Genomic DNA, 24110 nt, shown 5'->3' with positions numbered 1-24110 from the left:
ACAGCTGCTTTAACAGACAGAAAGGAGCTAATGTATTTCCTGTGACTACACGTCCTGCCTCAGCCCATATCCCTCCGTTAATTACTCCGGGGGGAACAGCCTTTCCTTGGCTGCCTTGCGGTGGCCCCGTGCCAGCGGGGACGGGCAGCGACTGGGCTCCTTCAGCCGGGGTCACAGCAACGACTTTTCCTGGGCAGAGCCCACGGGAGAGCGCAGCCAGCCCCGCAGAAACGCGTGTTTGAGGCCGGGGACACCGGAGGGGACCCGTCCCGCCCCGGGCAGGCGGCCGGAGCCCCCACCACCAGATTGATTTCTCCGCTCTTCTATGAAATACGGCCCCGCGGCCCTCCTATTCCAGCGAATACGGCGCTGCGGCCCGCCCCGCCCGTGACGGCATCGGCGCGCGTGGGGCTGCGCCGCTACTCGGGACACCCCGGCGCGGCGGGGCGGCGCCGCTACACGCAGCCTTACGGGCCATGGCCGCCGAGATTCACTCGCGGCCGCAGAGCCGCCGGCCCGTCCTGCTCAGCAAGGTCGAGGGGCACCAGGACGCCGTGAGCGCCGCGCTCCTCATCCCCAAGGAGGACGGCGTCATCACGGCCGGCGAGGACAGGTGACCCGGGGCCCGCTCCCCGCCGGGCAGGGCCGGGCCGCGGGGCTGGGAGGGAGCCGGGGCAGCGGGGGCTGCTGAGGGGAATCCGGGTGCGCACTGTGCCTTTGCCGGGAGGTGCGCAGGGACTCCGTGCCTGCGGCCGTAAGGAGATCCGCGGAGCCGCAGTGCCGGGGAGGAAGATACCCTCTGCTGTGAGGGAGGATTGGCTCGGCCCGGTGCGGGACGCGGAGCTGACACTTTCCCACCGGCGCGGAGAAGCCGCTGTGCTCCTCCCCCTGCGGAGCCCCGGGAAAAGCGCAGCTCGTCCTGTGTGAATGGGTCCTGCAGAGCTCATGAGCAGAACCAGGAGTCAGGGAGTGAGCGTGTTTCCCTCGGCCTTCCGCTCTGCTGGCTGAAACACTTGCAGTGTGTCGCTGTTCCCCTGCCCGTCGGGAAAGTTGGAGCTTCCCGAGCTGCTCCATTCTGGCGGCTCGGTGTGCGGGTCCCAAACGTGCTTCCCTCTGGCTGAAGCCGCTCAGGGAGTGAGTTGGCAGATCTCAGAGGAGAGGGGGTGATGAGCTGCTGTGCACGGCGCTTTCTGCTTGGAAGGGAAGGTGTCTTCAGCGTCTAACCCTGCTTCTCGGCACTGCCTCGTCTGCCACGGAAGCTGTAATGTCGTTAAACAGTTACTCAGATGAAAGGAAGATGGAAATGAGGAAGCAGGTAGTACAGAGGGTTGTGGCCAGGAGAGTGGTCAGGGATCTGCAGTGTCTAGCGAGAGATGGAATTTCACCTGTGCCATGTGGAAAGTGACGCTTAAATGTGAAGAGGGATGGGAGATGCTTCTTAAGAAACTGTGGCTCCATTTGAAGCAACGGTGAACTTTTAAAAGTACAAAAATGCATTCTTTGAGGCATAGCTTGGTGCGGGAATAATTTTACTGTTATACCATAAAACTTTTAAAACTGAATTTGCATCAATATTTGCATGAATTTTTGTTTGAAAAGCTTGACCTTGCAACAAATAGGAGGGTATGAGTGCTGAAAATCAGCAGAGCAACGGTGTTATCTGAACTGGGTTTTCTGGCATTTATTTTTAGGTCAAAAAGTGCAAACAGATCAGGTGTCCAGTTAGTTTGTGTCATCCCTTCCTGTGGAGATGGCTTTGTGCAGTACATGTTGGATAACAGCTTTCGGATGGGAATGGGCAACTTCCTTTCATTCCAATCACTTAGGTGTGATTGTGTTTGTGTTTAGTTTGCTTTGATGAGCTTCCTGAAGGAGAGAAGAGGAAATAATGATTTTTAAGACTGCATATCAGGGTTCAGCCTTCACAGAGCTTCATGGTACAGGCTTGCAGAGGTTTCCCTGTGGGTAGACAGTGCCAGCGTTTAAACTCAAGGTCTAATGCCGAAGGTTAAGCAGTCTGCATGCTTAGACTGCTGATAAGAGCCAAGGATGGAGCTGCATCTTTATCTGGGCAAGTTTTGATGTCACATAGAGACCTGTGCAAGGAGAGAGAGGCCACCACCCACCTTTGGTGTGTGTAATTTCCAAGTGAGTCTGTGGACTTGTGGCTGAATTTGTGTCACCCACTTCACTGTGAGAAATTAAATCTTTAAACTTTCAGAAACCTGTATTACCTCTAATCTGGGATACCTCCTACAGTACATCAGAGCTTTCACCTACAGTTCAACATGTTGTCAAACAGTGCTCCCCTGTTTGCTCACTACAAGTGGGGTGTAGGTGTTAATACTGCCTAACTGCTTATGCTCCTGGCAGCAAAGTGCAGAGTACAAAGAGCTGCTGTGTGTACTAAGAGCAGGGCTGAAGTATTTTTTATTGCATCTTAATGCAGCTAAGGCTGTCAAGTATTTCATAATAACCAGTCAGAGGAATGTGTTTACAAGTTGGGTAGTGAGGAAAACATTGGTGCACAAACATTCCCTGGGAATGTTGTAGATTATTCTCTCATTAGAGCTACCCATTGTAGTTCTTCCTATTTTAAATTATATTTTCTAGAATGAAAAGTAATTGTTTTATTTTTTCAAAGGATGAAAAATATTTTGTAGTAGATCTTTGAATGCCAACAAAATTCTATGATTTTTTTAAAAAGTTTTAAAGAAGAAAAAAGAAACAAGAAAATCTGCAGGAGACAAAGAGTTAATTTTCCCAATCGGATTTTTCAGCAGGGCACTTGCCATCTGGGAAGCTTTCTCAGAACTTATCTGGAAAGGATGATTAACTCTGTGTCCCTGTTGGCATCTTGTCTGACCCTGGCTGCAAGACAATGTTGGGAATTGTTGCAGTGTGTCCCTCAGCAGACAAGTAGCTAAGGCGAGAGGCGTGTTTCCCAGCTGCAGCTGGGAATGCTGAGGGATGATCAGCTGTGTACAAGACCCTAAATGCAAGATGAAAGCAGTGTATTTACTAGAGGCTAACAGGAGCTCTGGAGTCACTGGCACATTTCAATGCTGCTATTTGGTGACCATCAGTAGCTGCTTAAAGTACAGTATTAGCTTTTGTTGTGGGTTTTTTTTGTTTGTTTGTTTGTTTGGTTTTTTTGCTTATGAAACTTTTATATTGGTCAAAAACATGGTTTAGTTTTAGCAGAAATTTGATAAAAACTCTCAGCTGTGAGCTTCCATTGCACTGTGATTAAACCAGATTCCTAATGCTGTTTTGGGAACAAGGTTGATAACAGTATAAATATTTTTTATTTAAGCTACCAGAAAGAGGCAGTATTCTGTTCTTGCTAGGAAAACAAGTGCCAGTGGTTGATTTTGGGTAGGAAAGCAGTTGTTGGTGGTTTGAAGGAGTTAGGAAGATGCAGTGCTGGGAACAGGGCTAGTGTAGCTGTGTAGTAAGGTGCAGCAGTGCTGGTATTGTAACAGGTTTGGATTTGACTGTTGCTCTTTCATCATTCTCCCTCTGTGGCACCTGTGCTTTGGCTTTCAGAGGGCAGCTGGTGTAGCACAAACACTGTTGGAACACAGCATTGTCTCTGCTCTCAAACCCCAGGTTTTTGCTCCTGCACTGTTGGGTACTTACTCACTCTGTAAATGAAACAGTGATTGAGAACAATAAAAACTCTTAGAAATTGGTATGGCCACAGTCAGTATTACTTGAAGATGGCTTTTGAGTATCTTTCTTTATATTACATTAAAAAATCCTATGCCAAAACTCCTCTGAGTTGTGCTTCTATAAATGGGCATGCTGCCCTGCTGAAAGCAGCTTCTGGTTCAGTACTGAATGATAGGGAAGTTTGGAGGTAATTGCTAATATTTTTTTTTAATGTTTTGCTTCCTCCTGCCACTCTCAGAGACATGAGTCTAGAATTTTAAAAGTCTGTATCTATCTCTGGGTGCTTCTTAATGAGTTTTGGCATTTTTACATCCTTACAGAGACTGCTGTCAAACAACCCTGTGTCTTTCTAGGCCCTTGGTAGGGAATGCTTCAGGAGAAGTGAGTGGTAGCCAGCTCTTCTCAGGTACTGAGCCCAGGATTCTTCATTAAATAAAGACCAAGTTTTGAGGAAAGTGCTAAAGACTCTAAGGCAGTTGTCATAACAAAGCAACTGAGTGGTTGAAAGAGATTGTGGGAGCAGCATTACTGGAGGACTTCTCTAGTCCTTTAAGAACTAGTATTTTTCAAATTAATTTGTCCCAACATAAGGAGATGCATCACAAAAACAGGTCTGTAGGAGTGAGAGTCAGGGAGAGGTGGCATTTTGGCAGGGGTCACTTGCTGACTACTGTGAAATGATCTCTTCAAATTTTGCTCAGTCAGAGCTTTATATAATTAGATATAAAGCTGTCTGACAGCTTATCTTTGCAAGCATGAGACGAGCAGAGTCTAAACCTTATTTAAACCAAAATAAGAAGCTTTCAGAAGTTAATTTTGCTAACTCTTGCAGCTATTTGCTTAGGCTCTCGACTTCACTGAGGGGCTGTACCATTGATGATGAACACAGAAGTTATACTCCATTAAATAATTTCTTAGAAAAAACAAATCTTTGCTTCCTTTATTCTAGTTCAGTACAGTTAACCACAATACTGAGAGGAAGCTAAGTCTGCTTTTGAAAAATCAGCAATGTATGATTTTGATCACCATGATAACTTATCATGTCATTTTAAAAAATAAAAGATAATTACATGACTTTGCCTAGAAGTGAAGAGTTGAATTAGTAAGGGTGGAAGCCACCATCTGAGATGTTCAGAATAGTTTGAGTATGATGGAGCTGTTTTAAAAAGCAAGTTTAAAAGCTGATAAAGGTGCATAGGTGCTAACCTGTGCTGTTAGATTGGCATCATTAGAATGACTTGAAAACATTGTTTTTCCCATATTCTGCGTTACCAAGAAATAGCAACTGCTCTTCTGAAGTGGTGACTCACTGACATAAGGTAGGCTGTTAATTATTGTAAAGAGGGAGGGATAGCTTTCAAGAGACAGTCTTCATGCAAAATATTTAGTCACTAATAATTATTAGACTAATGTACATATGCCCCTAAACTGGTCAAAAAGTAACTTGATTTAAAAGCTGAAAATTATTGTTTTGGGGCACTGTATGTTCACCTGTATTGCTTTCAAGTTTTCAAAAAGTAGTTCATTAAGGGTGGGCATTGTCTGCTTTATTTTAGAGTGGTCTTTTAAAGAAAAGCCTTTAAATGGTTTGCAAAATTAGACTGCTACTGTTGTATCTTGAGCAGTAAAACTTGTGAAAATTGTTATGGTTGTGGTGCAAGACACTGGTCCCCTTCTGTGCTCTTTTTGTTAAACTTTTTACTGTTGATCCTACATTATGTCTAGCTAATCAGTCCCCTAGTATTTTTCTAGAGAATTCTAAATACCAGAACTTTTATTAGCTAACAGTAAATAGAACAGCAAATCTCAGTGAAGCCTCTTGACAGTGTTTCCCGGTACATATATCTACAGATCATTTAGGAATGAGGAAGTTGGATTTAAACAGTAACACAAAGGCAAACAGTGGTTTGGAGATGAAATTTCAAGAGGACTTAACCTTAACACTGTCTACATGTGTGCTCTTAACTTCTTGATGCAGAGTCCCTTCAATGTGTCTCTTGTAGGACATGTTTTTAATTGACAGTAGCTTTCCCCTTCCATGCTGATACTCTCACATCCCTCCTCACAGGATTTGACAGCCATCAGAGTAGTATAATGCTAAATGTTCACAAGACCACTTACCCTTTCCTTCCAAGAGGTGATTGCAGAAGGTTGCAAACTAAAGCCAATTTTATAAAGAATCTTAGCATGCTGTCCAAGTAATCTTGTCAGTTTTTCAGATAACGTTTGACTGGCTCATCAATCCTGATCATATTTAGGGCAGAGAAGCAGTGCAAACCAACAGCAACTAATGTTGCTTGTCCTTTGTATTCCTACGTGAGGGATTAGAGGCATGGCTTAGAGGAAATAATACTGAGTTAGATATGCTGTCCTCTATGGATTCTTCATATTTGGGGATGGAGATGTCAGTAATGTGCTGTTCTAGAAGATGAGGTGCTTCTGTTATTAGTATTCAGTGTCTGGCTTGCTGAAGGGTGAGTTACACAGAGATGCTGTAAAAATTTAAAAGTTTGGACTTCCATAAGAAATTATTTGCAGGTTTTTTTTAATGTATCTGTTTAGTCTGCTATAAACAAACTGTGGTTTGCTCTGCCAGAAATAGAAAGTTTCTGCAGTTTGAATTCGACTTATAACAACCAGAGCCAAGAAGGAGGTAAAGGAATGCAATTTGTAGCAATTTCTGAGGTGAGCTGAAATAGTATTTCCATTTCATACTCCTGAAACTCCATGTATAGATAGTTTTAAAGAAAACTTTTCCAAATCCAAGGGTGCCTTTTCTTAGTGCCAGTATTCTTGTTATGTTAGAGCAGTATTTGAGTGTTGTTATTTCTGTTATGTTGTTCCTCAATTATATTTGAGTAGCACAAAAGCTAAGGGCAGTGGAGCTGACCCATAAGTAATGCAGTGGTTCAGATGTAGGGGATGATGCACTTACAGCTGGCTTCTCCCTGCTCTTCCCATGCCACAGGACAATCCGAGTATGGCTGAAGAGAGACAGTGGGCAGTACTGGCCCAGCATCTATCACACCATGGCATGTAAGTACAATATGGATGTGGTAAGTGGTGGCCAGGCACAGTATGGGTTTTGTACCTGTGCTTTGTGTAGGAAAACCTCCTTCTCATTTCCCCAAGGGCTGGATCCCCTCAATGATCTTGATTTTGGCAGCTTTGCAGCAAATCTAGCTCAGACTTTTGTTTAAAACTAGCTGCATGGTGGATGAGATCTGTGGCAGTGTTCTGTCAGAACCACATCCTTCACCAGGTAAATCATTGTGGATCTGCAGCTGGAGGTGCCTCAAATGATGGCAGATAATTTGTCTGCCAGTTAAGTGAGCTCTTCTAATCTAGCTGAAAGTTGAGATGTAAGAATACTCTCAATTTTCCAAGGTGTGCATTTTTCTCTTTCAGGGCTGCGTTTGAGATAACTTTATTGAGCTCAAGTTCTTAAGTGTAACCAGCTGTTGCTGTTAGCTCAGCTTTTCATCTTTTTCTGTGTAAAATTCCTCTTGCTGAGTTGTACCTTGTGGCAGGAAATCATGTTTGCATATGGTTCCTGTTGGTAGATCTGAGTTACAGTAGTCGTGTTCCTGTCCTCAGCTCCGCATGTGGGAATTGAACTGTCATTCCAAGGGTTGTTAGCTAGGCAGACTAGTTTCTCTCAAGCTACTTAAACAGCTTTTGTCTTGAGTGAAAGAATTGACTTTTATTAAAGTCATGTGTATCCTAATACCTCTGTTTAAATACTGTAATGTACTTGCTTTTTTTGACAGCACCATGTTCTGCCATGGCTTATCATCATGACAGCAGACGGATATTTGTTGGCCAGGATAATGGAGCTATCATGGTAAGTTGTTGTGACTTTTCTTCTGAATGTAGGTTAGAATTGCTCAGATTGCCCATGTGTTGCTGGCAGCTGATAGTCTGTTTTCTTTCCATTCATTTTGGAATGCAGCTACTGCTAAATGGCTGAGCTTCTTGGCAGCTCAGCTGAGATATATGTGGGAGGACTGCAAAGCAAAGGTTGTTCTGGCTAGATGTGAGCCAGGTAGCCTCAAGAAGCCCTTGAGCTATTAGTGCAGCAGTGGTCCCAAACAATTTCACTTTGCCAAGGAGTTGTTTTGAGGTCAGTACAGTAAGCTGGGCAGAGTTACCATGGTGGTGCTCAGACAGGGGTTGTGAACTGCAGTTGGTTTGCTCTTGGCCAGGAGTATGGATCTCTCTGTATCCTGCCATGCACACATCTCTGGATTTGCTTGCTGCACATCTTTTTATGATGTAGAAATTACAACACTAGTTCTAAAATTCACTTGATGGGAATTCTTTCTTCTCTCTTTGTATACTCTTGCTGTAGTTGCTGTCCCTGTCTTGGAGAGCATACACTTGGCAGAACAGAAACTGGGTTTTATTTCCCCCCCCCTTTGGTAAAGGAGGGAAATCTTGTGACTCTCAGATGCTTTAATGGTTTCCTTTCGCTATGAAAATAAGGTCAAAATAATAACTGCCCCATAAGGAGCCAGGGTACTGCATGAGTGTCATAAAGAGTGATTCTACAGATAACTGCTATGAATAGCCTACAAAGAACTGCAGAGAATTCTAGTGATAACTGCTGGAAATTTCAAGTTGAGACTTCTAAAATTTCATTAAGTCTGATGGATCAAATAAAGAACACTGTCACTTAAACCTATCCATTGTGAAGTCATAAACATGCAACTCTTAAGTACTACCAGATAGTTTTGTTTGCTCCTACTGGGGACAAATGAGATCTTACCTCTTCCTATAACCTCCCTTCAGTAAACTCAGTTCTGAAAGGATGTTCCTTGTTGAAAATTCAATTCACTTAAAATCTTAATTTACAGTTGGCATTTCAGTGTGCTTTGCTCCAGCCTGAGAAGCTGCCTGGTTTCTGTGGGATATACTGCTTCTATGCAAATTTTGGTCTGTGACGTTGCTACTCCTTTTTGAGTATCAGTGTTGCTTTATGCCACTGTGGTATCTTCTAACAAAATCACTTTGCTTTTAGGAGTTTCATATTTCTGAGGACTTTAATAAGATGAACTTTGTGAAGACCTATCCAGGTAAACAGTTAACCACTATCTACACTAACATTTGTGTAAAGGGAAAGTATCTACAATGCTTGGGAAACTGGACACAGTCACAGATTAATCAAATCCAGATGTGCTTTAATTCTGACTGACCTTATAGTTGGTCACTTAGTTGGGGGATAACTGCCAAAAATGTTCTTTCAGACAGCTGAGTCCAAGTTGTAATCATGATCATTAAGTTCACTACATCATTAGCCTGCAATGTAATGAGCCAGAACTAGTGAGCTTGGATTTTGCTCTTCAGGTGGAGTAGTTGTACTACATGAGTGTTGGTGTAAGAGCTTTATAAAAGTGATTTTGGTATTTGCAGTTTCTCTCCTTTCTTCTTGTAATCAATGTGCTTGGTTACTCCTAGCTCAAGGTAAGAGTCTATACCTTCTCTGTCATCCTAGGAGAGCAACAGGGATGAAAAAGAGCTCATTTTTCCAATATGTGGGAAACAGGGTTTGTGGGATTATTCTAATATTTATAATGATACTAATTTCAGCATTTGTCTATACACATTCTTTAGAGAAATACAAAACTCAATTGTTGGTTAAAATTGGAATATGAATGTGAAAGGCCTGAAGGAAGCTCTTAAAGACTGGAGATTATGTAGCAAAACAAAGTGCAGTTTGTCTTGTGACTCCCTGACACCGATAGAAGCAATGTTCTTGCTTGGGAGAAAAAGACCTTGTTCTTAAAGCAACAAAACCTCCCTTTATCCTAAGGGAGATGATTTGACAATTCAGTCAAGGGAAGTACTTGCATCTTGGGGGGCAGGGGAAGCTTCTTTCTAAAGCATGTGTAACTTGCTTAGTGGCAGCATTCTCAACAAAGCTGGGTGGGATTTGGTTACTGTCACAGGAAGCAGTTTGAATGCCATGGACTAGATATCCTTTCAGGTGCTTAGAATTATGAATGTGAGCACAGCTCTCTGGGGTTAAGAAAAGATGGGTTTAGTAAAGCAATTCAGGTTTTAGATGTGTTGCATTACTGCCCAGAAGTCCTGAGCTAACTGGAGGAAGCTGAGGATTTGCTTGTTCCTTGACCTTGGGTATCTGGGCTGAACTCAGCTTCTCTCTCTCTGAGGGAAAGTCTTACATCAGCTGAGTCATGGGTTTGGTTCACTTGAACTACTCAGAAGGCAAATCCTAAACAGAACTATGGGAACGTTTTCATTCAGCCAAGATGCAAGTATAATATAATGGTGAAAGATCTCCCTGGGGCATTGCCTAAATATCATCTTGAACCTCTATCTGTCTGAATTAGAATGGAAGTATACACAGCACTTTGATTTTTGGAGGAAAATAGCCGGAATATTTTTCTTGTCACAGCTCACCAGAATCGAGTGTCTGCTATTACTTTCTGCCTGGCATCAGAGTGGCTTATCAGCACAGGTCATGACAAGTGTATCAGCTGGATGTGCACCAGGAGTGGGAGCATGCTGGGGAGACATTACTTCACCTCTTGGGCCTCATGTCTACAGTATCCTTTAAAAATGATTGCTACCCTGAAAATGGAAGAGTACTTTGTTCCTTTACCTCAATTTGTTCCCAACTTTTCATGTATAAAAACTAGAGTGACATCTCTTGCAAGTCTGCTAACCCTTATTCTCATTAGAAGTTTCATACCTTTATTTCTGTTAGTGGTTATTAGATAGCAGAAGAGACCTTGAGCTGGAGAAATCCCAGTCTATACTAGTTCCTAATTTTGAAGTGTCTGTCTGTAACATCTTGTGGCAGTGACAGTATCTATAGCCTGGCCCACAGACTTCCTGGGCAAGTCACTTTGTTCAGCAGATGCCAGTGTGCCTTTGAGTCCTTCCAGGGTATAAAACACCATGAAACCCCTTTGGACTGTTTTAATTTTTCTGTCTTTGCTCAAGTTAATATTTTCTATCTTTAAGTTACCAGGTATATTTAAACTTTATTCACCAGTAGTAATTTGTCTGTGTCCAATTTGCTTTCTGTAAACTATGTTTGACTGCAGCATTTGCAGCTTAGATACTCTGTCTATTCAGCTGTAAGTACTTCAGGGCATTCTTTACCCTATGTAAAAGACTTAGAAACCCAATAGCTTGAAAGGTAGTTCACATATCAAGGCTTTTGAAAGTAAACTAAACTAAAACTGGTTTTTTAGTACTTGTTAATGGTGGCAGTTTAGATGTGGCCGGACAGTAATTGAAGGTATTGGTTGCTGGATGAGGTTTGATGGCAATAATGTTTTAGAAATAGCAAGATTGAAAAACTGAAACAGGTCAGCATCATCTCTTGAAAGCATGAAGCCCTCTCTAGAGTGACTGTATACCTGTGTCCTGGTAAGAAGCTGGGAGGAAAACTCAGTTGCCAGCCACATGTCTGTCCTTCTGAGGTCTCCCATCTGTGCAGATCCTGCCTTACTGGCTGAAGAACTGCCAGGTTTGTCCTGTTGTACTGCTGCTCTTTTTTGGAGCCCAGGGGAGTTGCGTCCCACAAAACATTCCATGTGCAGCTCACCTCAGCCGAGTGCAGCACAGAATAGGTTAAAGCTGGTGTATGTGTTGGAGACCAGCTCACAGCAATCTGGTGAGCAGTCTGAGCCTCACTGAATTCAGTGGCTTCTATAGCTAATGCTATTGCAAATAATGGCAGAGTTTACTATTAAAATGGAGAAAAGAATATGACCTTTTATATCAATATAAAAATAAATTTCCACTGAAGAACTTGACATTTGAAAATCCATTTAAATTGATCTGCCTTTGGATTTGTGTTAGGAAGAACCAGCTTGCTGGTGTGGGTACTAGGTGCTTGGCCTCCCTATCAGGAGGGTCTTTAGAACATTGTTTGTTAATGATCCTATGTGTAAGCTTTTGAAAAACACAGCAGAGTGCCTATTCTTTACTGGATTAGTGGGGATGAGGCAAGCCTGAACTTCAAGATGAAGAAAGGATCACATGTTCAGGGAGCTAGAGGATTTGTTGAAAGCAAATTGTTTATCTCATGATCTTGAAGGCTTAAGGGACTTTAGAATGTCATCAGATGGCAGAGCCTCTGCATTTTCACTTAGGGTGGTGGGCTTTTTGGTAGACTGTCCTTAAGTTGGCCTGTGTTATATATCAGAAGCTACTTTTCTAGATGCTGCTTGTGTTTTTGTGTGGTTCAAGGAGGACACCTAAGTTTATACACAGCTCTTGAGTTATGTGTTGTCATCTGCATGGGTCTTTCATAGCTCTTGCTTATATTCTGAATAACAAAAGTCTTCTAAAAGCAGCAAATCATCTAGTTCCATTGGCTTGCCATGCTTTCGTTTCTGGAGTTCATAGCTGCATCGTGGCAAAAACCGAGTAACTGAACTGTTATGAGGTGGAATGCTTTTGCCCAATGTGCAACCTTGTTAATGGATGCCATGTTAGGGTGTGGTGTAGCTTTTATCTCAGTGTTAACTGACAGAATCCTTGCTGAAATTAGGTCAGTTTTCAATACCACACTTAAGGACCTGCATTGGTAAACTGGGAAGTCCAGAGAACAGGACAAGAAATAAGACAGCCTCACCTTGGCAGTAGCCAGAACATTTGGGGTGTGCTTCCACTGCAAGGTGAACTCGTCGTGGAGGGTCAGCATCCTTGTATCTTGGTTTTCCTCTCCTGGGGATATCAACTACAACCATGCTAGAAAACGAAGGGTTTATTGGAGAAGATACTAGGTAAGAGTGAATGCAGCCCAGTGTCCAGTGAGGTTGGCTGGACACTCCTAATGGCTGCAGAGAGCTCTGCACTGCAACAAGTAGCCTGTTGAATTTTGGCATCTTGTAAACAGCCATGAGTGTGTTCTGTAAATAGCTGCTAGAAATGGCCTGAAGGTACTTGGCTTCCCTTAAACTAGGGCATGGATTATCGCATGGCTTTCTCCAGTGTCTTTCTAAAACTCTTCTCTTATTTTCTATACAGTTTTACTTGCACATGTAGGGAAGTGTGATGAGAAGGATGGAATCAAAAAGTCTCCAACATTCTCCAACCACTTTAAAAGTAATGATGTAAATATTTATCTGGTGTATTAAAATGTTCTTTTCCAATTATTTTCGACTCTGTAGCTGATTGTTTCAGTCATGTAAAATACTCTGAACAAATGAAGCTTCTCCTTGACTGGTGTTCAGATATGATCATGAAACTCAGCATGCATTTGTTGGTGATTATTCTGGACAGATCACTCTTCTGAAGCTGGAGCAGAATACCTGTTCAGTTATCACAACCCTTAAAGGGCATGAAGGTAAAGTAACTCTTTGTCTTAAAGCCACTTGTCCCAGATATGGTACCTCTTTGTAAGTTGGGGTGACATGTTCAGTTGCATATCTGCCTCTTAGGGGTAGATACTGAATGAAAAACCAGTCCAGGATAGTGGTTATCATAAGCTGTTGAAAGCTGTACTTGACTTCCTGTTAAAGAACAAACATTCTTGCTGAAGGGAAATCTTAGCCTTATAAATACCTACAGGTATTTTTATTATAGCTGAAAAACAAAAGTAAACAAATGCATTCAGTTAAACACAAGTTATCCACTAGATGGCCACCTTTAAAAGCTTTAGTCTCAACATTGGAGAAACTGCCTAGTCTAAGCAAATGTCTCATCCTCTACAGTACAGCTGAACTCCTTATATCAAATGAAGAATCAGGTGGTCCATAACATGATACAGAGCCACTGTCTGCTGCAATGAGTAAGGCAAGAATGCAAATCACAGAATAATGTGTAACTCAATAATATGCTGAGAAAAATAAACAAGAGAATGCCTTTTCCCATGTGGTACTTGCAACTTTCAAATCAGCTGACAATTTGCATGTGGGTATGGATGAACTACTGGGTCATGAGTCTCTGACCCACTGGAAAAGGCCGCCTTGTTTAGCAGCTGGAAGTATAGAGTAGGCTTTGTTAAATCTGGGTAGACTCCTGATCTACAGATGACTCTAAAATGATGCAACTGGTTTTGAATGCAGGAGGCAAGCTGAAAATCTCAAGTGATAAACGTCTCTTCTGCTTTCAAGGAGAATTTCAGATTGTTTCAGTTTAGAACAAAATAGGTCTCTTGGCCCTAGAGACTCCTTTGCCTCTCTATACTTTTGCACTGCTCTGTGTTCAAATGCAACTTCTTGGTAGATGTTACAGTTAGTCTGAAAGCAGTATGTCTGTGTGGCACCTTCTTGTAGTGTGTGTTCTGGCTCTTGAGTTGTGATGGGCTTCCAAGCACCAACTTCAGCAGTGCTGTCCACACAGCAGCCACCTTAGGCTCATATATTTCCAAATGGGGACTGTGCAAGCAGTGAAGTTCTCACTTTGTTCTTAGTCCAGCTATTTTAAGATTGTAAATGGTTATGTGAGGGAGTTGCTTAGCTGAGAACACTGCGAGCTGTGCTGCAACCACTGGCCAGGCACCTCACTGTGCTGTAGATACTGGTTTCTGCTTGGCAAGTGTTGGTGCTTCTGTCTTACAAAGTTCACATAGCAGCCTGGCAACTCTTAAAATCACATTCTTAAATACAAAGGGCAGAACTCAGACTCTCTGGCTTATGCTATATCTGTCTTCTTAGGGACATCTGTTCTGTTATCCAGTACTTCTTGCCCCTCTGTCAGGACTGCCCCTCTGTTGGATGCTTCCTTTGCCTTAAGGCTTCCAACGTGTTACTGGTGTAAGGCAGTACCTCAGGTTTTACTTTATTGTTCCAGGAGGGCATCACTGTGTTGGGGAGCCAGTCCTTTCCATCTAACTGCAGAATGTTCTTTCCTAGGGAGCATTACTTCCCTGTGGTGGGATCCTGTCCAACGGCTGCTCTTCTCAGGTGCCTCTGACCACAGCATTATCATGTGGGATATTGGTGGAAGGAAGGGGCGAACGCTGCTGCTCCAGGGCCATCAGTATGTGATGCAGTCTTATTTTTCATACACATCCTGTAATGAACACACAGTCCCAGGAAGACTAAATAGCGTGGCAAGATATTTGAATCATTGTGAAAATTTGAGAAAATTACTCTTTGCAGAACTCTGAGTACTTTGAAGGGGAAGAAGGATAATCAGTACTAGGAAAGCCTTACTGATAAAGCTCTTTTCTTTTTCATGTTTGATATGTTCATATTATCATGGTTTAGAAGTAACACAGTAGTAGTTTATAGAAGGAGGTGGGTTAAAATCCTAAATCATCTGGTTTGGCCTTTATGCAAAAATTGCGTGTGTCTGTATTATATGTATATGTAAATACTGCACTGAATTACCTGTGAGAGGAGGGCTAGAACCTTTTATATAAGCATGTTCATGTATGCATATAAAATAAGCTTCAATATGTTCCTGTTCTGTCTTTCTATCGGTGATAACTGATTGGCTAAACTACAGAGGTAGTCTCTCAACTTCAGAAAGTGTCATGTTTCCCCTCTTCTGAAGTTGAGGTAGTTGTCTGTAAAAATCAAGTCTTAATTTTTAGAGACCCAACACTAGTTGCCATTTTTAAATGTAGGGTTCTAATTTAGTCTGACAGTTCACCCTGAAGATATATTCTACTTAAAAATGCACTGGTAGTAGAGATTTTGTTTATATTTAAAGATATTGGTATAGTGTGTTCTCCTCTTGTCTAATTCCATAGATGCCTCCATCTACCTTTGGTCAAGACTGATAGCCTTAGCTCTAGAACTCTTGTTAAATCTTGAGGGTTTAGTCTTATGGCTAAAGAATTAAAAATAGAGCCTTGGTTGCAAAAAAGTAACTGAAGTCAGTGACTGGAGGACTTTGTATTGCTGTTACTGCTGCGTCATGTTTCCTGGTGAAGACTTGGTAACATTTAGGTTCTCTTTGTACTGTATGGGAAAGTAAGTTCTTCTGAGAAGCAGAATGACTTTTTTATTCAATTTAGATGTTGCAAAGCAGTTTGATACTAGTCAGATTCTTTGTTTAAATTCTTAGGGCAGACTTTTGTTTTGACATGACTTTCTTTAGGATTAAATTGTCTTATTGGTGAATACATACTTTTCTTTGCAGCTACAGCCTGACTTACTGTGATTTGTTAGCAAAAGCGGAACCTCTCTCTGCTGCTTAGTTGCATCTCGAAACAAATATTTCTCTTTGTTTTTTCAGTTGTTTCTGTTTCAACAAATGACTCTCCTTGCCAACACAGAAGAGTATTTGCACATGCACTCTGAGTCAGTTGACACTCAGTTCACCATCAGGGCTTGCTGCCAGCAAATGTTAACATGGAACTGTACCTCTGGTATTCTGGTCAGGCTTGTAAGAACACTCTCAGTAACATCCTGATGCTAGGATAGTGCTCAGGTGACAGCATCTGTTCACTCATCCTCAAAGCTCTACTTAGTTGGCTTAGCAAACTGAAAATCAGTTTTGGCCTTCCTCAGTAGCTTTATTTGCTGGTAGGAATCAGGGTTTGCTGAGAAACCAAGCTTTGTTTAAATACTTGTGGGTAACTGCTGTGTGCTTTGTTGGCAGTGACAAGGTGCAGGCTATCTGCTACATCCAGCTGACACGGCAGCTGGTGTCTTGTTCAGCTGATGGGGGAATTGCTGTTTGGAACATGGATATCAGCCGAGAAGAGGTAACTTCATGTCATAGGTCAAAGATTTTTTTCTTACCCCTTTTCACAAACTAATGTGACTGTCCTTAGTCAGTTCTGCAGGCTGCTTCCCTCATGTTGTCTGACACTTTAAAGCTGAATGATGTTATTGAAACCTGTTCTGTTCTAATGGCTGTCCATGCTTCATTGTACTAAATGGGTTCCCAGGACAGGAAAAGTGCAGGAGATGCTTTGGACTGCTTAAGAGTTTTATCTCAAAGAGACAACAGGTTCACTGGAATGGTTGTGGCCTTTGCTTCTGGAACATTCTAAAGCAGTCAAGCTCTTGCAGTAAAGAATCTAAAGGACTGTGCTTCAATAGTCTTGAAATAGGTTCACAACTTGTGTCAAAGCAGGTAAAAAAGTGAGAGGCAGATTTTGAGATGCAGTTCAGAAGGCAGAGGTTCAGTCCCTAGGCAACATTTTTTTTAAGATCTCAGTACGCAGCAATTGACTCAGCCAAACACTTTCTTTCTGCATCAGTTCATATCCATGGTGGTGCAAGTGAGAATGCTCTTGTTTTCTTACTGTCAGCAATGTAAGTGAATTGAAGAGAAAAAATGCTTTGTTGTTCCAGCTTTGCTCCTGTCGAGTTTCAGGGAAACTTCCTCGTGAGGTGTTTAAAGCTGTATAGAATATACATGTTCAAATTCAAGTCCATGTACTAAAATATTGTGCCTCTCTTTCTGTCTCTTACTGGGATGTTCAGTTAAAGTATGAGAGAGCTGAAATGTGTAAAAGCTCTATTTTCATTTGGCCTAGTCCATTTATGGCAGGAAAAGTGTGTGGGTGGGAGAAGGGATGCTTAACGAGCATGGGGGCAGGATGGAAAATGCAGATGAATTCCTAATTATTTCAAACTGCAATCCCATGAAAGTAGATAAGATAATTACTCACAGAATTTACTTCTGGACACCCTCTTTCTTAAAGGGGATTACTGCCTCATAGCTTCTGCAGTTTGGACTACACTGATCCCTAAAAGCCATCCAGACAACCAGAGCAGCAGTCTTTGAATGCCTGCAGCAGGTTTAGTAACGTAGGTGTTTGAATGAGTTTTCTTATTAAGGCAGTAATATAACATATTCCTGTAGGCTTTAAAAGTGTAGGAGGTGTGTAGGTAACCAGTAACTGCATTCTTGGGTTTGAGGTTTTTGTGCTAAACTTTCTTTGTACTATGCTCTAGGCTATTTATTGTTGTAATGTCCAGAACTGAACCAGGGCATCTTTCCAAGTAAGACTTTACTTTGGGTTCTTAAACTTCCTTGACTGTTGTGTGAGGGAAAACAGTTCTGATTGCTTACATTTCCTGCTCTTTTCTAGGCTCCTCAATGGCTAGAAAGTGATTCCTGTCAGAAGTGTGAGCAACCTTTCTTCTGGAATATAAAGCAAATGTGGGACACAAAGACGATAGGGTTGAGACAGGTGAGATGGCTGGTTTCAGTGCGTAGCTGTACTTCAGCACTTGAGCAAAATGTAAACAGGAGACCGCTAAGGCTGCTAGATCTCTTCATCTCTTGGTATTTTCGCTCCTTTGAAGTGAGGTACATTGAGAAGTTACGGCTTCTAGGCACTGCTAATACATTTCCAAATTCTGTGAAAGTGTTGCATCAAACTTCTGTCACAGGTGCTAGGCATGCTCTGCTGGATTTCTCTGAATGTTCCCATGCTTTGGAACTATGGACAGCTAATCCTCAAGTGTAGTGTAAAATGGCAAACAGTGCCCCATAACTGAGAATGTAGATGCTCACTCCAGTGAAGCACTAATGGCCTTGTTCTTACTGCACCAGAATGATTTTAACTGGGTTGCTTGTTCAAACCTCTTTTTCCCCTTCTCCCAGAAGGACCTTGCCAGAGAAGAGGATATACACTGAGTATGGAGCTAAATCCATAAATGATCCAAGTCACTGTTCATAACTCCAGAGACGTTGGTCTTTGGTTGAAGAAACAGGGTGTTTCCTAGCAGGTTGCTTTCTAACAGGTTGCAGAACAGAAACTTTGTTGCTTTTGTTGTGCAGTGGACACTTGTATGGTTGTCAAGTGACATGGTATAGTGACTTTCTTCTGTTGATTTTCTTCTTCCTCCATGAAGCATCATTGCAGAAAATGTGGGCAGGCAGTGTGTGGCAAGTGTAGCACCAAACGGTCGAGCTACCCAATCATGGGATTTGAGTTCCAGGTCCGTGTCTGTGATTCCTGTTTTGAGTCCATCAAGGATGAAGAGTGAGTATTAGGGAGTAATAAACTGTAGTAACACTGCTGGTGTGCAGAAACCCTTGGGCTTGCTCCACATCCACACGCATTGCTACAGAACACACTGAGCTGACTCTCTGCTATTAGGCCTTGGGGTCTCAAAGCACTGTGATGGCAGAAATCCCCCATCTGCCTCTGCAAGTGCATTTGGATCAGATAAAGAATTACAACATTTTTATCCTTTTTTAATTCTTCTTTTCCAGGAGCCCAGATCTAGACTTGAGATATATTTGTCTCAACATTTCAGTTTAGTTAAAAGCTATTGATTGCACTTAACATTGCTAAGTGGGTGCCAGGCAATGCATTACAGCTACTAGGATGTATATGCGTTAGTTCATGTACAGTTTTTAAAACTTTGGGAATATTCTTCAGAACTCAACACTATTTTCCCCATGCAAGCAAATCAGGTTAAATATCATTTGCTGTCTCAATAAACTTGTCTTAGAAATGAAGGAACCCCTTTTCTTTTGGTATGAACAGAGTAATCAGATGTGAAAATTTTGGGAGTGTTTGGGGTTTTTTGTTGTGTTATTGGGTTTTTCGTTATTGGGACTTTTTGTTTGCTTGGGGTTGGGTTTTTTGGAAAAGTAGGATGCTGTGCCCTGGTTGGCTTCTGTAGCCAGCAGGGGAAAAATGTAGCTGAACTTGACTTTGTTAACCAGGAGTAGAAGTATTTGCTAACTCAGTGTCCCACTTCTGCTCTAGTATTATTAATAGTCGGGCTGCAGAAAATGTCACACCTGTACAACTCCACAAGCAGTGCCTTAGCATGACTTGCTAATTTAATTCTATCCCCTTTAATATGGCACTGCAGCTCTTGGAATAGATTTATTAGTACTTGAGCAACTTAATTTTCTTTTAAGTTTATTTTGCACTGCTATAATGATGCCATGAAGCTTCATCTGATGGCTGGCTTTCATTTCAATTGTTCTTGTGCAGCCGTACTTCCCTGGCCACCTTTCATGAAGGCAAACACAACATTTCACACATGTCCATGGACATCTCCAGAGGGCTAATGGTGACTTGTGGGAGCGACCGGATTGTCAAGGTATTGCTGCATCTCTTTCCTGCATTTCTAGGAGATATTTAAGAGAGTTCATTTTTGTATATTCTTTCTTTCTTTCTGACAACTATTGCTACAAGCTATCTATCATGTGAAGATGGAATTGTATTTGCTAACCTGTTCTTCTGCAGCTGAATGAGGAAACTCCTTGTAACTCCACTGCATGGAGTGCAGCTGTTGTGTCTCTGAACAAACACAGCAGGCATGGGCAGCAGGAGAATCTGCCAGCAGCCCCAAAGACACAGACCTGAGGAAATGTGCAGGTTCCTTTGGTCTGAGCTCCATAACTTGGAGCATGGCCACTGAAAGCCCTTGTTATGAGACAGTGACACGGAGCTCAGACTGATATGAAATCTTGCTGTGCCTGGGCTCTACATTCACCATGCATGTCAGAACTGGGACTGTGCCATCCTGTTCTTGTTTGGCTCTAAGTATGTTTGTGACAAACTGCATAGCACTTCTTAAAACAGACCTACACAGAAGTTCAAGACTCTTGAGCCCGAAATTTGGCTTTTGGTTTGTAATGCTGCTGTAACTCTTTATGAGGTTTTCCTCAAGCATAGGTTAAAAAGGATTTGTTACCTTGTGTCCAGGGTTATCTTTGTTTGCTTCTATGCCTCTTGCAGAAGCACCTGTGAGTCTGACACTAATGCTGTGCAATTCTCCACAATTCTCCTGCAGATCTGGGACATGACGCCAGTAGTTGGTTGCAGCCTGGCCACTGGGTTCTCTTCCCGCTGATCTCCTCCGTGGCAGGTTTATGCACCTTATGTACAGCAATATGCACCGAATGAATGGAACCCTCCTCAAGAATATTACTGCAAACACTGGTTGCTTGATTCTCCTCTTGCTGCTGTTCCAGGATGGACAGTCACCCTTGTAGAGCACAGCTGTTCTGTGGGGCTCCCCGGCAATCTCCGTGGTGCTGAAGCGCGGTTCCGCAGCCTCTCGGACTGACACAAATGGTTTATCTGCAATATGACACCTGGGTGGAAGGACCTGTAGTCTCTCAGTTTACATATGTAGTGTTAACAATGTGCTATCTCTGCTGATATATCTTGTACAGATACCTTGTAGCTAAAACATTACCAGAGTAAAATGAGTGTAGTAAATTCAATTTGTGCAAATAGTAAAATGACTTACTCTCTCGTCCAAAAAGCAGTTCTGTTGAAATGTTTTTGAGCAGTCATTGTCTAAATTGCCTCCAAAAGATATCTTGGTTATTCCTATGGAAGGAGGAGATAGTATCTTCCACTTTAAACTATCTCATCTGAAAGAAGTTAAGAGAACCTTTGATCACACAAGATCTTTTATTGGCTTTCTTGTAGTGTTTGTCTTCAAGTTCAATTGTTAGTGAAATCACTTTTGTGGAACAGCTGTTCTGTGTAGGTAGCTGATGAGTCTGCAAGCAATCCTGGGCTTTTTATGTAGTGTTTTAGCATAGCTGATAAACTTCTGCAGTTATGAAGATGTGCAGCCCACCTACTCTAAAGACTGGCCACAGGTATGAGCCATGTACTCTGACAATTGTAATGTTGTTAGAATGGAAACCTAAACAAACCTGCCTTGTTACAAGGAACAGTTAAGAAAAAATGGCCTGCTAAAGTTTTAGAGATTTTTTTCTGTGGAAAGGCTGATGTTCTTTAATGTTCGGGAACCTGTCTGCTAAAGTACAGCATAAATTCAAATACTGTCTTGATGTTGCTTAAAACAGATAAATACTGAGCAATAATTACTGAGGTACAGAACTGCTGCTTTTTTCCCTGCACCTAGGAGTGTTAATCCTGAGATATCTATATTGATCATTTCCTGTTTCAAAGCTGAGAACTATGAAGAAGAGCTGTGAGGCTTTTATGACTGTGCAGTTGGCACATAAAGGAAATAACTAGTGAGAGATACTGTCAGTAAACTGGTTTGTCAGTTGAGTGAATCTACTACATTTGAATACTGTAAAGAAGAATTTATTTTTTAACTTTGGAAGCTAAGGTGATATGTCACAGAGTTTAAGCTTGGAGCTGGTAAGATTTATCTGAAAACAGATGCAATATGTGTGAGGACAAAAAAGGATAGGTCAGCTGGCCTGGAATAGGTGGTGTTACACAATTATCAAAGGTAATATGTTCTTTCTGGCAGAAGAGTTGAGGGTTAGACTGTCTTTATTTACAGCAACAATCAAGTGGTGCTATGAGTGTTAGTGAATTCAAGTCCTAGGTGTGTAACTTGACGCTAATAATCTGCATTGGACCATGCTGTAGGCTGAAATAGATTAAGATCATTAATACATGGTGATTCACTTGCATTTTAAGCCAAAAATCTGATAGTCTCCAAAGGGCATTAGAATCCAGAATATGATAGTTACTGTTACTTTGTCTGCTTTTCCATGGGCCTTCTCTGGAAGTTTCGTGAAGAGTTTTTGTTTGCTGGCCTTATTGGGCCACTGAAGAATAAACAAAACCATCTTTTGTGGGGATCCCAAAACTTGTCTTGCCTTCAGTCCAGGATTTAGAACTTGTCACACCCATTTGATTCAACTCTGCCTACATGCTATATTACTTAGATTTTTGGGAAGACTTATTTCTAAGGTGTTGAGAGAAAGAACAGTTGCAGCTTTATGCTCTGAAGGCCTTCACCCTTCTAAACTAAGAAGGAAAGTGTTCTGGGGTGAATAAACTCTGGGAAGTCTCTGCATTCGCTTTCAGACTTCTTCCTGTCTGGTTCTGGAAGAGAACAGAAGCCTTCTTCCTCACAGCATGTAAGGCAGAACATGAATTACTGTGCTAGAATTGTTTACTATCCCACTGTAATAGGTTAGGAGGATCTAGGGTGCGAGTTAAGGTGGGAGACTGGTGTAGATGTGCAATGAGTACCATATTTCTCAACCCAGACATTCTGAAACCTATACCCACAATGCTGAGGTGTGACTCCTTTGCAGTTAGCACTCCAGAACTCAACTTTTTTAGTTCTGATTACTCAATGTACCCCTGCTTAGCACACCGCTCCCCCCTCCCTTCCCTGTGAATACTTTCTCTGCCTCTTTACATTATGTTTTTGCCACTAGATAATATATTCTCTACTGCCTAAGGAATCTATTTTCTATAATTGATATACTTAAAGATTGTGTCAGTTAAGATATTATGACAGTTATGGCCACTACTCACAAACCACTAAAGAGAGAGTAGACTTGTTTATAAACAACTATTTTGAAGGCACTCATTCTCTCATCAAACTGAACATACTTAGCTATGTCAGCTCAAGTGTGCAGTTACTGAGAAGCCTAGATTTGAAGCATTACAGATCTTGCTTGTGTAACCTCTTCCACTGGGGCAGGGAAGGGGAGCAAAGGGTACTAATGTGTTAATTCTTTCCTAGTTGTATTTCTGTACCCTACATAGTTAAGAGAATCTAGATAAATCTGTCCTTTGCTCCTCCTGGTCTGTTTTCTAAATTTTGATTACATGTACAATAAAATATTTCTTGATATTCACTTAGTCTATTTGGATGATCCATCTTTTTTTCCATCCTGTAAAAGCACAATCTGCATTTTGTGCTCTGGCTCTTCCTCTATGTGCCCCATGTACAAATTGTAGAGAGAGCTACAGTTCTGGGTTCTGGGAGAGCTTGTTGGGTGTGTTGTATTGGAACTGAATGAGCTGCAGCAGGTCCAAGGCCCACAATGAACCAGTGAGCTGAGACATGAGCAACTGCTGTGTGATCCCAGTTAGAGATGTGTAACCCTATCCTGTGTTCTGCTTGCCAGCTCATACAGACATCATCTCTGCTTCAGCTGGCTGCCCTTCCGAGCTCTGCAAAGGTTCTTATCTGCAGAGTCCCACAGGATCCTTTCCTGAGATGCCTTGGACCTGTCTGAGGTGCCAAAGAAATGCTAATTTTGCTGGATGGGGTGAGATAGCCTACAGTATAATATATACAGAGGACAAACTGCAGCCACACAAGGTGGTTGCACTTGTTTCATGATACTTTCTCACAGGGAAAGGATGGAGATAAACTGGAAAGCATCCTTATCCCTCACAGCCTTCACAGGCTCTAATTCAGCACTGGCTGGCTGTGTAACACTTGGAATGTCTGAATGTTAGTCGATCAGTATATTGTGTGGCTCACTGCTTCCTTGGGGTATTCGGGAGCCAGAGAGGGAATCTGGAAGAGTTTGACAAACTTGCCACCTTTGAATGAAGGCTAAAGAGCCTGTGTGATATATAATAATTTTTGTAGTTGTTTTTTGTTTTTTTTTAACATGATATGTCTTATTTTGAACTGCTTAAACTTTTCACATTTTCCAAGGAAAATTCCAGTGAAAACTGACTGGAAAAAATGAAGCTGTTGCTGATCTACAGTCAGAAAAGCCTGTTTGGATGTCTATGTAGACCATCTTATGTTTTGAATTAGGCATATGAACTCTAGTTAGTTGAAGATGCTGGAGAATTGCAAATGGTGTACTTGTAG

At 42.0% G+C, this 24110-nt stretch overlaps 1 protein-coding gene across 1 annotated transcript; it reads left to right on the top strand.

Annotated features, from left to right (window-relative positions):
• Positions 1-413: 413 nt before the first annotated feature.
• WDFY1 (WD repeat and FYVE domain containing 1) lies at positions 414-23133 on the top strand. The gene is made up of 12 exons (XM_059855267.1): positions 414-613; positions 6644-6711; positions 7446-7519; positions 8696-8750; positions 10094-10244; positions 12891-13003; positions 14514-14640; positions 16213-16318; positions 17657-17758; positions 18426-18556; positions 19526-19634; positions 20331-23133. The coding sequence occupies exons 1-12, from the start codon at positions 477-479 to the stop codon at positions 20388-20390; spliced, it is 1233 nt and encodes a 410-aa protein (XP_059711250.1). The 5' UTR covers positions 414-476; the 3' UTR covers positions 20391-23133.
• The last annotated feature ends 977 nt before the right edge of the window (positions 23134-24110 follow it).

This window comes from Haemorhous mexicanus, chromosome 10 (assembly GCF_027477595.1).
Source record: "Haemorhous mexicanus isolate bHaeMex1 chromosome 10, bHaeMex1.pri, whole genome shotgun sequence".
In the NCBI taxonomy this organism is placed as follows: Eukaryota; Metazoa; Chordata; class Aves; order Passeriformes; family Fringillidae; genus Haemorhous; species Haemorhous mexicanus.
This window is presented reverse-complemented; position numbering and strand designations above follow the sequence as displayed.

What these genes read in the sequence shown, in the direction of transcription:
- WDFY1 (XM_059855267.1), top strand. Translation starts at nt 477, where the DNA reads ATGGCCGCCGAGATTCACTCGCGGCCGCAGAGCCGCCGGCCCGTCCTG. An exon ending in GAGTCCATCAAGGATGAAGA is followed by an intron (nt 18,557 to 19,525) that starts GTGAGTATTAGG and finishes GTTCTTGTGCAG; the next exon opens with CCGTACTTCCCTGGCCACCT. An exon ending in GGAGCGACCGGATTGTCAAG is followed by an intron (nt 19,635 to 20,330) that starts GTATTGCTGCAT and finishes ATTCTCCTGCAG; the next exon opens with ATCTGGGACATGACGCCAGT.